Consider the following 13,543-nt stretch of genomic DNA (forward strand, 5'->3'; position numbering starts at 1 on the left):
ATGCAAGCAATACTAATTGAGGAGGCTTTGCCAAATAAATTTGTGGCTATATTACGCATGTAAATGCTTTGTAAATAGTTCTTGTGTATGTGTATATCTTACATCTTCATATTTTTTCTTATTATTTGTCTATTCATCTTGGGTAAAGAAAATGGCACAAGTAAAGTTAGATCTCTGTCAACTTCAACTATTTATTCCTTAAATCATATATTAAGTTTCCAAAGATTTCTACCTCACCTTGGAAGTCTTATTAGTTCTCTTTGTTAATTTGTAACTGTAATAATCTGAAGTCTTTTGGAACTATTATAACGTAATTACAACAAAGGTCATTTGCTACTCCTAACGCCTGCATCTGCGTTTCGCAAAACGTTAAGATCTTCAAACAATTTGTACGGAGGAACATAGGGCCTCTGCGGCTGCCCGTCCACCACCGTAGGCACAGAGGCAGCACCGGATGTCCCCGTGGCTCTAGCGGGGAAGGAGTTTAAGTATTGCAAGTTTCTCTCAAAGACCTTATTCTCATTGCCTCCTTGGCTCCACAATGTTGTGTCATTACTATTTACTTGGCCACCGCTCCATTGTGGCTGAGGATAACCGTATGAAAACGGTTGTTGCTGCTGTAGAGGCCATGGCTGAAACTGAGGTCTCGATGGTGCAAACTGAGTCATTTTTGGGACTTGCGGTTCTTCTTGGGACTGTGCCCAGGGGACAACGTAGTTGTTCATAAGAATATTATCATCAGCAAAAAACGATGGAGGCTGCGTTTGTGGTTGCATTTGAGGTTGCGTTTGTGGGGACGGTAGAGCAGTCGTTGACAGAGTTAGGCTGAGAAGTTCTATAATGTCCTGCTCTGACTCGGTGGTGGTTGTTGTTGTTGTGTCGAACAAAGCTAGATCTTTGCACTGTGTCTTGGCTTCTGTTTCCGCTATTTTTTCATTGTCATTGCCTAGAAGCAATGTTTCTTCTTCTTCATCGCTGTGTTCGGCACTTAATAGAGCGTGCCTGCAGATTCGAGAATGTCTATAAACTAATTTGTGAGTGTAAAATACTAGTGTCTGAGTTTGTGAGTGAATGGTTAACCTTCTGGCTAGCTGCATAAAGTCATCTTTAACATCCTCCCCTTCATCTGTTTCACTTTCACTGCTCGACGATGAAGAAGACTCAGAGTCAGACTCAAGAGCAGCTGCATCATAAGTCTTGAGGGCAGAGCTTGTCTCTGGGGCCTCCAACATAGGAAGTGATACACCAGATGCAATAGCGTCATGTCTCGCGAGCACTACCTGTAAAGAGTCATTCAGCTCGAGCCCACGTGCCATAACATCCTCATCACTGAGAAGAAGAAGGCAGAATAGGTAAGAAAAAAAAAAGAACAAGTAAAGCTGAAGAAGAGGATGTAGATAAAGGTGGAGAAGACAGACGCAGTTGTAGTGAGCATCTGGATTAGTTTCTTTTGATTAGATCTGGACTGCTCTACTAGATCAACTATTAGCTCATCATTTATAGCCTGTGAAAGATTTTATTTATAACCAAACCAGAGAGATTATTGAGAGTTTTAAATAGTATTGGATTGTTGAAAAGGATTGATACCAAACTTACTGATTTATCAGATGGATTCACGGCTTGAACCATGTCATTCACAAGATCCATCACATTTCTCATGGATTCAAGGCTTGATAAGCTGAAACAATCAATAAACAATGTAACTGAAAATATAGTAGGTTGTTTGAGAAACATAGGCACTCAGCTTACCTTAGGCCCTCAATTTCTGTAGCCATAGCTTCGTCGAGCCTTCTAAATGAACCAATGGACAGTAAATTCATAGAAGATGAAGAAGAAGAAGAAGAATGTGTCATTGGAGGTGGTGGTGCAAGCATCAGGGGTGCTTCTTTGGAACGTTGTGGGAATGTCACCCCACACCGCTGTCGATTCAAAAGGAATATAATGAGAGGCTAATAAGCTAAAGAATGAATGATAAAATTTCTAAGAAAGTGGGTTTACTTTAAGCTCTTGGTATGCCCAATTGTAGTGGGGGTATTTACAAGGAACTCCACCGAATGCTTCATTCCATGTATCCAACAATAGCAAGATCCTGTTCCTTACTTCAAAATCACCCTTTCACACACAATTTCAACACTCAAACATATCAAAGATTATTATATCCACAAAAATAAAAAATGAAAAAAAGAGGGTGTCTTGGAAAAGTTAAAAAGAGAGCTCAGAATAAATAAATAAAATAACCTTTTTCCTGACAATCTTAACCAGATCTTCAAGAAGATGTTTCTCAGTGATATGAGAATGAACAAAGTCACCACAATTTTTCAGCATTGCCTCCAACAACTAAGGAGATGATGATAGTGGATGCAGTTATAACCGAGAGACAAGACAGACAGGTCGGTTCATGAAAAGAAAAAAGGGTGATGTACCGTTAAAGTGAGTAATTGCACTTTAGAACTCTTGTGCTGCAATCTTCTCTTCACGGCTTTGATCGCATCTTTGCATTGCCTGCCAAAATTTCAACATCAACATCGGGATTCATGATGATAACTAAGCAAGATCATCAAATATTTGTGATATTTACCAGCGATTAGAATTGAGGGAATCGCAGATGGCGATGATGATGGTCCAATCAGGAGTGCGGAGAAGCTCGCTTGTGGCTTTGTCCACCGCCACTGTCACTGAAGACAGCGTAAACGAAGGAGAAGCAGAGGATGAGGAAGAAGAAGAAGAAGGCCTCATTTCTGAATTCCACTGAAATTCTCGTCTAAAAATACATTTATTCCACAAGGCGAGTCCTATTTATAGAGATAAAAAACAAACTCAACTATCCGACAAATTCGCTCACACTTGTTTTTGGGCCATGTCTTCTCAGTAATACCCGGTCCCACTCCTCCACCAGTTATTGCCACGTAGATTTATCTGATTATTATTTTTCTCCAATCATACATGTCCCCATCCTACAGCAAAAGCATTTCATTTCAATAACCATTTGGGCCGTTAAATATTTCTAGATGGCTTGGGTTTGATTTTTTTGGTATTAATGTTGTTTTTTTTAATTAGTATTTCCTCGGTTCTTAGAAAATTGATTTTTATAGAGATTTCATATATATTAAGAAAAAATCATTTGATAATTATTTATTTTTGTTAAAAAAATTTTTAATAAACTATGAACCAATAGTAATCTAGTATAGATAATTATTTTCAATTATTACGTCTTGAAATCTATGATTAATAATATCAATTAATTAAAAATAAAACAAAAATCTAGAAAATCAATCTTGGTAGAACAAACCTAAAACACTAGAACATCAAACTTGGAGGAACAAAGGGAGTATGTGAAATGTATGTCACTAAAATAAAGTTTTGTAATGATATACATGTACACTTGGTAGGAGAATCGAAATATTAATGCAAAATTAATCATATATTCTGTAAAGAGAATCTATATGAAGAAAAGAAAAAAATACACGAATAGTAGTTGTAGCCATTAAACATCAACGACAGACACAATAATTTGCTTATTTTACAACTGATATAATCACACAAAGTTTAACACAAAACGAATAAATAGCACATTTATTGATGATAATTATAAACTGAGAAAATCTGAGTCTCAAGCGACGCGGTCTTCGCGGTTGTCGTCATCGAGAATGACGACGAGAGAGGCAATGAAGGCATAATCGACGATTGGATACATAGTCACTGAGAAATTGTCTTTTTCCAAGAATACGCTCTGCACCGTGTGCTTCCTGTGCATCTGCCCATCAAAAACCATACCATTGATTTCTTCTTCAATTAGTAGATGTTTTTTTTCTTAAATCTTCGCAATTCATAAACTAATGTATTATATATTAGCTTTTGATCCAAACCGAAATCAAAAGCTCCATCAAAACCGGCTTCTAAAACAGTAAACCAAAGACCAAAACCGGATTACTTGTTACTTGTATACATGTTGTGTGTTTATGGAGCTCTCTGTTTATTACTAGTTACTTGTATACATGTTGTGTATTTTAAAAAATCAGCTATCCGATAAATTCGTTCTCACTTGTTTTGGACCATGTCTTCTCAAAAACACCCGGTCCCACACCTCCAGCAGTTATTGCCACATGGATTTGTCTGATTATTAATTTTTCTCCGGTCATACCTGTCCCGAGCCTACAGCAAATGCGTTCCGTTTCAATAACCATTTGGGCCGTTCAATATTTTTAGATGGGCTTGTGTTTGATTTTTTTGTATAATTGTAGATTTTTCATTAATGTTTTTTTTTAATTAGTATGTGAAATGTCTGGTCACTAACATAAAATTTTGTAATGATTGATATACATGTACAATTGGCAGGAGAATCGAAGTATTAATGCAAAATTATTATATATTCTAAAAATAGAAATTATGTGAAGAAAAAATAAATCCTTTAATAGTAGTTGTAGTCACTAAACATTAACGAGAGGCACAAGCAAAATAATTTCCTTATTTTACAATTGAAATGGTCACACAAAGTTTAACAGTTAAGAGAATACGAATAAGTACAACAAAACCAGTAAATAGCACATTATTGATGATAATTATAAACTGAGATGATATCTGAATCTCAGGCGGCGCGGTTTTCGCGGTTGATGTCATCGAGAATGACGACGAGAGAGGCAATGAAGGCATAATCGATGTTTGGATAAACAGTCACTGAGAAATTGTCTTTTCCCAAGAATACGCTCTACACCGTGTGCTACCTGTGCATCTACCCATCAAAAACCATACCATTGATTTCTTTTTCTATTAGTAGATGTCTTTTTTCTTAAACCTTCGCAATTCATAAGCTAATGTATTATATATTAGCTTTTGATCCAAACCGAAATCAAAGCTCCATCAAAACCGGCTTCTAAAACAGTAAACCAAAGACCAAAACCGGATTTAAACATTGTTTCTTTAATGTGTGAACTATGTAGAGACATGTGAGATGATGCATAGAAATTGATAAATGAGATGGGCCCTAAAGGACTTAAGTTGAAAAAGAACTAATAATGAAGGAAAGAGAGTTTACTTGGGCAACAATGGCGTCAGATTCGCCGGCGAAAACAACACAAGAATGCTCGAGCCAACTCCCTTTGACTCTGAAATCACATCTTTTCTCATCTTTGTTGTGCCCCAAAAACACATCAAGTTTTGTCTTTAGCTGAAGCATCGACGCTCTTTTCACCGTGTACAGCAGATCACGCTGCTCCGTGCTCCCTCCTCTAAACACTTGCCACCTGTCATGCATGCTCACCATCTGCAATCATATCAAGCCTAGCTCTAGCCCTGGACAAAAAAACAGCTAACCAAATAACCGACCGAACCGAACCGAAAAAAACCAAACCATATCCGAAACGAAGATTTTAGTAAAATTTCCTATCCAAACTAACCGAAACCGAATCGAACCGAACCGATAACAAAAGGTTAACCGAAATATCTAAAAACCTATAAGATACCCAAAGATAATATCCAAAACTATAATTATTTTTGGAATAAAAACAATCAAATACTTTAAATAATCAAAATATCCCAATATTGTTTGTTATATTTGTCCAAGTTAAATACTCTTTTACAAAATTGAATCAAATTTTAATTTTCTTTCTAATATTTTTTTTTTAATATTTTGGTTATTTTGGGTTAGTTTTGGTTATATTCGGTAAATTTTGGTTATTTTGGGTAAAAACCAGAACCAAACCGAACATGACAAAAGTTTGGTTAGTTACGGTTATCTATTTAAATATCCAAACCGAACCGAACCGAAAGATAACCGAAACGAACCGAACCGAAATTCCTAAAATATCCGAATGGTTATTATATTACCATATCCAAACTAACCGAAACTGAACACAACCGAACCGAAATCGAATGGTTAACCGAATGCCAAGGCCTACCTAGCTCTTTATTTATTAGTACTAGTTACTTGAATACATGTTGTGTGTGTGCTCTGTGTTAAAAAAAACATTACTCTCTGATCTTTTCTCTCAAAGTGACGATAGGATTACCAGAACCATCCAGCAAGATCCTCTTGTCATGAAGACCAAACACCGGTTCCTTCACCTTGAATAGTCGTTTGTTAAATAAAGTAAATGTTGCAATGGTTCACCTAAACAATCGCAATTGTTTATGAGGTGTTACGATAAAAAGATGCAACCGTATAAAATATTTATTCAAATTGCAACTCTTTGAAAAAAAACAATTGCAAAATTTATATTTAGTTAAAAAATCAAAATTTAAATCTATATTATATGAGACGTAACTTTAAATGAATAGATGCAACTATGAAGACACAACCGTAAACTGCAAAGATACGACTGTAATTGAACAAATATAACTGTAAAAAAAATCGTAAATATGTTAGCGAATAGATGCGATAAAAAAAACGCAACCGTAAAAAAATAACCGTAAATATTTCAACGAAAAAATGCGATAAAAAGACACAATCGAAAAAATAACCGTAAATATTTAAACGAAAGGTTGCGATAAAAAAACGTAACTGTTCAGAGGTGCAAAAGGCATTTATTGAGATTGCTATTATATATAGATTAAAATTTTAAAATCTAACCAATGATATAAAAGACTACAAAATACAAATAATCATAAGATATTAAATGTATTTAAAAGTTGCATAAAAATGTGTAAAATATCTTATATTTTGAAAAACAAAATTTCTAAAACATCCTATATTTTGAAACAGTAGAGTACCTTTCTACAAGAAAGTTATCGGCTGCTTGTTCTTCAGAGATGGAGTAGAGCAGTCCAAGGTCCAACAAGATTAAGTATTTTAAGGCAAATGACAAAATTTGGGGTCTTTTACTAAAACTTATACATCTTGTACGGATTTCCATCATTATATGTTACAACTTTTAATGCATTGGGTTCTAATTCATACTAAAAAAAGATGGGAACCTTATTTTAAATATTTTAAAATAAATTGGACGTTTTTATATAAGATTTTTTATTAAAATGTCGATGAGCTTTAAGCCGAAGCACCTCTGCGTTATCCACTTGAGCCGAGCCTTGAACAGAGTTGCATAGGTCACGCGATGCAAGACGATGTTTTTGTGTTTTTGGTGGCCTTTTCCTAATGATGTTTAGACCTTGATTTGGGTTTAATTTTTATAAGTCATCCAAATGTTAAATTTATACTAAACTCATATGACAAATTTTTCTAATAGTTTTAGACAATAATTTATCGTAAACCTTTTAATATGGGTAAGAAAATTCAAAAACGATATATATTTATATTGAAATGGATGACATATTAGTTTCTTTAGGATAAATAAAATATACAGGATCCGATGATATGTATGCAACTATATATGCATGTTGGAATCTAGAACACAAATAACTTGGCAACTTAATTGCTTACATCTTAAAGAAGAAACAAAAGGAGAGAGCCTTATTTTGCACACATATACATATACTCTTTAGAGTCAAACTTACTCTTTTATTAGACTTTGTGATTACGGAGAGAGACGAACGGAAGAAATTCTACCAACACTAGGACCAGTTTTAGCCGGATCAAGAGGGAAATAAAACGGATAAAACTCGTACCGGACATAGCAACTACTATACAAAACACGACATCCCTTCTTGTTGTGGCAAGTTGTCATGAAGCTCCCGACCGCAGTTGCAAAGCATTGAGCGCAATCCAAAGCGCCTAAGTCCCTTGTGCATTGAACCAAACCGTTTAGTGTCACAAAAGGTGTCAGTTTTGTCTTACCTTTACCTAAACCTTTACTCTTAGGCAAAACCGCCTCAGACCTAATTTTGTCAAAGAGTGCCCCAAGCTCATTGTCAAACGTTTTGGGGTCAGTTTCGGTTACGTTAGCGATGTTGAAGTATATAAGACCAGCCCCCGTGTCAAGCTTCCCTATGAAATTCTCTTGGCTATAACGTAAGAAGCAGAAATCGTACAAGATCCTTGAGTCAGATTGGTTCGGACATACTTCACGGATTTTCTTGGCCGCGTCTTGGATACACGTGGAGCAATCGGTCTTGCTGATATCTCCTCTACATTGAGCAAGTCCATACACTTTCTCTTTTTTGTTGTAACTTGGAGAAGTTGTGGTCACGAAACCTTGTGAAGGAGTCTTTGAGACAAGCGTCGCGAGAAGAGAATCGATGTTCTTGGAGACTTGGCTGCTTGCTGAGATGTTTGAGTTTGTGTTGCAGAGTTGCCATATTGAATCTGCTGCTTTGCAGCTACATACAAGAGCCAATAGAAGGGAACATTTCACAATTAATGTCTTCATTACTTTCTTAATAAACTTTTTACTTTGTTTTGAGGTTTATCTTGTGTTCACTAGAAGAAGAGACTGATTTTATACCAAAACGTTATCTATTCTAGAACATGATATTTTTAGAAATCGGTCTAAACGCATAACAACAAGTGGGAAATTATTGTTAATATATTTATGATAAACTACAAAATTTTGTTGACCGAGAGAAGTCTATATTGTGGTCAAAACTTGTGAGTTGTGACCACTCAAATCAGTAAATGAATATTAGTTGGTCAACTTTAACTTGTTCTCTCACTAGAGATTGGTGCTTTGTTATATTATAGTGCGACAAAATGGATGAGATATTGAATAAAAAACTAAATCATTATATAGCTGGAACATTCCAAAATGCATCACGTGTAGGTCAACATGAATGGAGCAGAAATTGTTGACCGTGGATTTATGTTATTGCTTCTTATTTTCCAAACGTCAACGTTAACGCCAAAGTGGCGCAACATCGACCACTTATCTCTTCACAAAGTCTTCAAACATATATCACCACCATTGACCACTTCTCTGTTCGAGAGATATACAAAGGGTGTTACTATTTATTTTACTTGATACTTTTCTTACGTTTGTTGGGCACAATATCAGCCTTGATGAATGGTTAGGTTTGATTTGAGGAAGAATCTTTCTAAATCACTTCGGATCAGCGGGGCCTTCAAGCATCCGAAATACGCCGGGGTTGATCTCTATTTGATGTTGGTATTGAAATTCTATTGATAAAGAAATTATATTTATCTTAAGCACAATATTTTACCTTTATTTTTGTTCATTTTATGGGTTTGTAAAATACTAACATATCTTCTTTTTTTATCTACGAAAATTCGTCAAATTAAAAAGAACATAAATAACAATGAAAACTTATGCATTGAAGGTTGAAGGAAATGAACCAAGTGGCAGTGGTCTAGTGGTTTCTACTGAAAATTGAGTTGTCATGTAGGTTAGGCCATGAATCGATTCCCTTCCAGTGTAAAATTTACTTAATCACTTCAAATAGTTAGTCGTCAAAATAGTGCCACGCTTCAAACACATTAGAAAACCTGGTGATTAGGCTACTCTGCGACACTTACTCTAGAGAATTAGTCGGTGGTAAAAATACGGATCACTCGGTTATAAAAAAAAAATTGAAGCGAACGCCTCGATGATGAACGAAACAATTGTTAGTTATTTAGAGGTTTTTTTATTTGGTGCGACTAGTTATTTTTAAATTCAGTATTTACTTATGTGTTTGTGTCTGTTATTCTCATTTGGCTTCAAATCCCGTCTCCAAAACTATCTTAGAAGAGGTGAACTCCACAGTTTGTTACCATCACAAGGTTCTTGAGCAAATCGTGGAGTAGTCCTTCACTTCTTTGAAACAAGTTCATGACAAACACTTACTCATACATTACGACCAACCAATACCACACAATAATATCATTATTATTTGGTCATAGAACAACACATAAACATCATTTCATGTACTCATTATGTGAATATAACCAAACAAATATGCCTCATGTAAGGTTTAGTCATAATCATACATCTAGTATTAGTGTATATAGTCTTAATTCATGTTAATAGAGTCTTTGTACACTGGTATCTTGTATAAACTAGTTATAGTTAATGTTGGTTTAATTCGGTTTAATGGCTATGGTTTAGGCCTCTTACAATTGTATATAAACCCCCAATTGTATCTTTTAATTGATTAATGAGAATGAGATTATTTTGGTAATATCTAGCATTCATTCTTCAATTTTAAAGTGCAGTCTTGGTCCCCATGACTCACCTATGTCGTCACTTAGTTTATTCAAACTAAACCAAAGATTGTACCAATTTGCAAGATGGAATTATCACTCGAACTTTAACCAGTTTGATCAATTAAACCAACCACTCAATAAGTCAATCAATCAATAATTGATGAACCAATTAGAATTCTAATTAACAGGTCTAACTTGCCTTTCCTCGAATTTGATTAAAAAGTCAAACTAAAATGAAGTAATTCTCGGACCAAACAAATCACACCAAAACAACATTAATTGACTTAACTTAACCATGAAATAGAACCGTAACTGAATCAAATTAAACCTAATTAAACTGGCCCTTACAGGTTTTGGATAAGTCAACGATTGACTTTGACCTTGTTATCCTAAACCGGGTCTAGTCGGCCAACTCTTTTTTTTTTTTTTTTTTTTTTTTTTCTGAGGTCTTTCAACCTAGATATTCATCTAGATTAATAGATTAAGTTAGCACATGTTCTTGAACATAAATTAAATGACTGGAATGTTTTTGATCGGAGAAATTACGTTTGATCAAATTGAAAAATATATTTTTGGCGAATTCCTTTTGTCGCTTTATACTATATTTATAGGGCGATTATCAGAGCCGGCCACAAGTACAAGCTGGGCAAGCCCAAGCTTGCGGCCTCACCAAATATATAAACATTTTCGGCCCGAAAAAGTTTGAAATTGTTATGTAGTCTAGTGGTAACATCTTATCTGTTTTTACCTTCATGTCTTGGGTTCGAATCTTCAACAAGGTTATTTTTTCATTAATTCTTTTTTTCTCGTTTTTCATTTAAAATTTTACTTTTTAGAAAATAGAAAAAAATCCTGAAAACTTAATTAACCTAAGGCTGTCGTCGTTCCATCTTCTTCTTTCTAATTCTCCTTCTTCCCCTAGCATCATCGAAGCAAAGGAATGGTTACCAAGCACAAATACACCCAATAATGAAAGTCGGAGGTTGAACCGAGGACTCACAGATGCTTTATCAGAGTGGAGGTGCCCAGCCACCGGATACGTCAAGTGTAACTATGACTGCACCTACCGACAACAAGACAACTCCTCTCAAGCCGCGTGGATAATATACGAGACGATAGCGGATTCTACCATGGCGCCACTCAGAGTAAAGGTTATCAGTGCAGCTCCCCCTTGGAGGCAGAATTACAAACTCTACTCATGTCAATGCAAGCAGTATAAAAAAAACAAATTCCACCTATTTAAATATGCAATATACGAAAAACTCTTTAAACATATTTTAGATGAAAATACTGTTGGGGATGTGTCTTTAGTCAAGTGGTTAACCCAAAAACTGGATTGTGTGTTCTCAAAGATTGTGAGTCTCTGTGTAAGAAGAGGAGTAAAGGGTTAGAGGGTATTTGCTGGAAGTTTAATGCCCAAGGAAAAGACCCTAAACAATGCAAATGTTGTGGTTTATGGCCTCCTCTTTACTAATGTTGCTACCAAATTATTTTTAATATAAAATTCATATTATAAATGATAAGCTTTTCATAATAAAGTAAAAAAGAAATTACGAGGTTTGTGACCAATTACTTTGTACTTGTATTCCATCACACACAAAATAAAAAATCGAACCAAGCATCAAAAGATATAATGTGATTTGATTACCAAATATTAAGAGGGAGACAAATGTGATTTTAGATATTCATTTCAAATTTTTAGGGACCTTTGATACATTGTTTAAAGAAAATTTCATAAAAATTCATGAGCTATTTATTTGGTACCTTTAATTTACACAACCTTTGGTACTTCCAAAAAATTACACCAACCAAATTGTTTTTGTTCATTTCAGTTCTCAAACTTCCAGCTTACCACCATCTACAACCATTTAAGTGATCTATGTAATATATATTTTCTTTCCCTTTTACGTGATAGTATAGTCGTCTGTTTTTTATCGAAATTGTTATTCAGTAATATACTTTTGATAATTTAAAAGATTAGCTGTTGACAAAAAAAAAAAAAAAAAATTAAAAGAGTTTTCTACTTGTCACACATGCTTTCGGCTATATTTTTATAGACAATTGAGATTAATAGAAGAGATGCGAAACTATGTTCTCTCCACCTATAAATAGAGCCTTTAGTCCATCATAAATACTGATGTAAAAAAATGCTACACTTAAAGAAAAACGTTTGTAATAGGCAAGGAGAGAAACCTAAACTCTAACTTCAACATCAAGCTTTCATCTTCCATTCATGGAACTGTTCTAGAAGACTTATCTGTTGCTATTAATGGAGGTATTACATTTACATCTATTATGTAATTAATGTAGATGTTTAAAAATATTGGGGTTCATGTAAGTTATGCTTACATGTGATATCAACCCAAATCTAAACATTTGTTTAATCAATTAAGTATAATAGATAAATTATTTTAATAACATCAAGTTAAAGATATGGGATTTAAGATATTTAGAGTAACACCGCTGTCGATTCTTCAAGGTTTAGAAGAAAATATTTATGATTATCTTCCGAAAAATTTACTCAAATTTTATAGAAAAGTATGTTTATTATTAGAATATCATATATCTTTTAAAAACTACTCATATGTTTTGAGCATTTGTGTAATTACAGTTAACACCCTTCATTAGTTTTTTTCTAATTAATAATTTTTAATTCGTTTTTAATTAAAAATAATAAATAAAAATTTGATTATCCATGTCATTAATCCACATCACCAATCTCACGCTCCTCAAACTCATTTTGTTTCCCCTCTCTCTTTTTTTGTCTCCAAATCCAAGAAAAGCATTTAGATCAAATAATCTGCAACTAACTTGGGTACAACATTGACAGAGAACTTCAAATTGCAGGATTGGGCTGGATCTTCCTAGACCTCATAGCCACAACGCTTGCCATAGGGTCACAAATCAAAAGCTTCGTCAGATCTACTCGCAACCTCGCTCACGAAAAAAGTCATCAAAAATCAAAACCCAAATCAAAGAGATCTATGGAATTCTACATGATTCGTTACATGTTTGAGTTGAAATCAAGAATAGCTACTCTTTTACTTTGATTTTACATGTCTCTCGTTTAATCTTCCTCTCAATCGATCTATTTGGAGATATTTCTACTTCTATCTATGTTTTGATTCATACGGTTTAGTCTTCCTCCTATGTATCCCTCAAACATATTTTTACGTTTCTTAATTTGATTGTTGTTATTTGACTAATAAATTTCATATTGTCTTCTCCAAAAAAATGTTGCTTTCCGATCTGTATTATAAATCAGCCGTAAAGTGATGTAACTCAGCCGTAACGTGATGTAACTCAGCCGTAACATATAATTTACACAACGTTTCGTCTTCACTGAATGATAACTCAGTCGTGACATATAATTTACCGAACCTTTCGTCTTCCCTGAAGCATATAACTCAGCCGTAACATAATTTACACCCATCTTTCGTCTTCTCTGGAGAATATAACTCAGTCGTGACATGTAAATTTACCGAACCTTTCGTCTTCCCTTAAACATATAACTCA

At 34.5% G+C, this 13,543-nt stretch overlaps 4 protein-coding genes across 5 annotated transcripts; 1 reads left to right on the forward strand and 3 right to left on the reverse strand.

Moving 5' to 3' along the window:
- Positions 1-166: 166 nt before the first annotated feature.
- LOC9301721 (target of Myb protein 1) lies at positions 167-2,791 on the reverse strand. 2 transcript variants are annotated; one of them, XM_021015660.1, is made up of 9 exons: positions 2,579-2,791; positions 2,424-2,502; positions 2,239-2,337; positions 1,999-2,112; positions 1,750-1,919; positions 1,597-1,669; positions 1,419-1,504; positions 1,081-1,329; positions 167-1,002 (listed from the first exon to the last, which is right to left on the reverse strand). In XM_021015660.1, the coding sequence occupies exons 1-9, from the start codon at positions 2,734-2,736 to the stop codon at positions 327-329; spliced, it is 1,704 nt and encodes a 567-aa protein (XP_020871319.1). In that variant the 5' UTR covers positions 2,737-2,791; the 3' UTR covers positions 167-326. The 2 variants fall into 2 exon arrangements, with proteins under 2 accessions (XP_020871319.1, XP_020871318.1); XM_021015659.1 differs by having other exon boundaries at positions 1,597-1,678; positions 2,579-2,789.
- A 653-nt stretch (positions 2,792-3,444) lies between these two features.
- Positions 3,445-5,342, reverse strand: LOC9301722 (protein LURP-one-related 15). The gene is made up of 2 exons (XM_021015367.1): positions 5,033-5,342; positions 3,445-3,754 (listed from the first exon to the last, which is right to left on the reverse strand). Exons 1-2 carry the CDS (start codon positions 5,258-5,260, stop codon positions 3,611-3,613), a joined length of 372 nt encoding a protein of 123 aa, XP_020871026.1. The 5' UTR covers positions 5,261-5,342; the 3' UTR covers positions 3,445-3,610.
- A 1,882-nt stretch (positions 5,343-7,224) lies between these two features.
- On the reverse strand, positions 7,225-8,313 carry LOC9301723 (cysteine-rich repeat secretory protein 55). The gene has a single exon (XM_002865603.2). The coding sequence runs from the start codon at positions 8,256-8,258 to the stop codon at positions 7,467-7,469; it is 792 nt and encodes a 263-aa protein (XP_002865649.1). The 5' UTR covers positions 8,259-8,313; the 3' UTR covers positions 7,225-7,466.
- Positions 8,314-11,157: 2,844 nt separating this feature from the next.
- Positions 11,158-11,610, forward strand: LOC9301724 (defensin-like protein 147). The gene is made up of 2 exons (XM_002863858.2): positions 11,158-11,240; positions 11,339-11,610. The coding sequence occupies exons 1-2, from the start codon at positions 11,158-11,160 to the stop codon at positions 11,499-11,501; spliced, it is 246 nt and encodes an 81-aa protein (XP_002863904.2). The 3' UTR covers positions 11,502-11,610.
- Positions 11,611-13,543: the final 1,933 nt, after the last annotated feature.

This window comes from Arabidopsis lyrata (genome assembly GCF_000004255.2).
Source record: "Arabidopsis lyrata subsp. lyrata unplaced genomic scaffold ARALYscaffold_8, whole genome shotgun sequence".
Classification (NCBI taxonomy): Eukaryota; Viridiplantae; Streptophyta; class Magnoliopsida; order Brassicales; family Brassicaceae; genus Arabidopsis; species Arabidopsis lyrata.

Bases quoted from the DNA above. Each gene is read 5' to 3' on its own strand.
- LOC9301721 (XM_021015659.1), bottom strand. From the start codon at position 2,736: ATGAGGCCTTCTTCTTCTTCTTCCTCATCCTCTGCTTCTCCTTCGTTT. The intron at 2,338-2,423 runs GTACATCACCCT...TCATCTCCTTAG, and splicing joins TGCAATTACTCACTTTAACG to TTGTTGGAGGCAATGCTGAA. The intron at 2,113-2,238 runs GTTATTTTATTT...TGTGTGTGAAAG, and splicing joins TTAAGATTGTCAGGAAAAAG to GGTGATTTTGAAGTAAGGAA.
- LOC9301722 (XM_021015367.1), bottom strand. From the start codon at position 5,260: ATGGTGAGCATGCATGACAGGTGGCAAGTGTTTAGAGGAGGGAGCACG. The intron at 3,755-5,032 runs GTAAACTCTCTT...TTTGATGGGCAG, and splicing joins CTGACGCCATTGTTGCCCAA to ATGCACAGGAAGCACACGGT.
- LOC9301723 (XM_002865603.2), bottom strand. From the start codon at position 8,258: ATGAAGACATTAATTGTGAAATGTTCCCTTCTATTGGCTCTTGTATGT.
- LOC9301724 (XM_002863858.2), top strand. From the start codon at position 11,158: ATGGCGCCACTCAGAGTAAAGGTTATCAGTGCAGCTCCCCCTTGGAGG. The intron at 11,241-11,338 runs GTATAAAAAAAA...ATGTGTCTTTAG, and splicing joins TACTCATGTCAATGCAAGCA to TCAAGTGGTTAACCCAAAAA.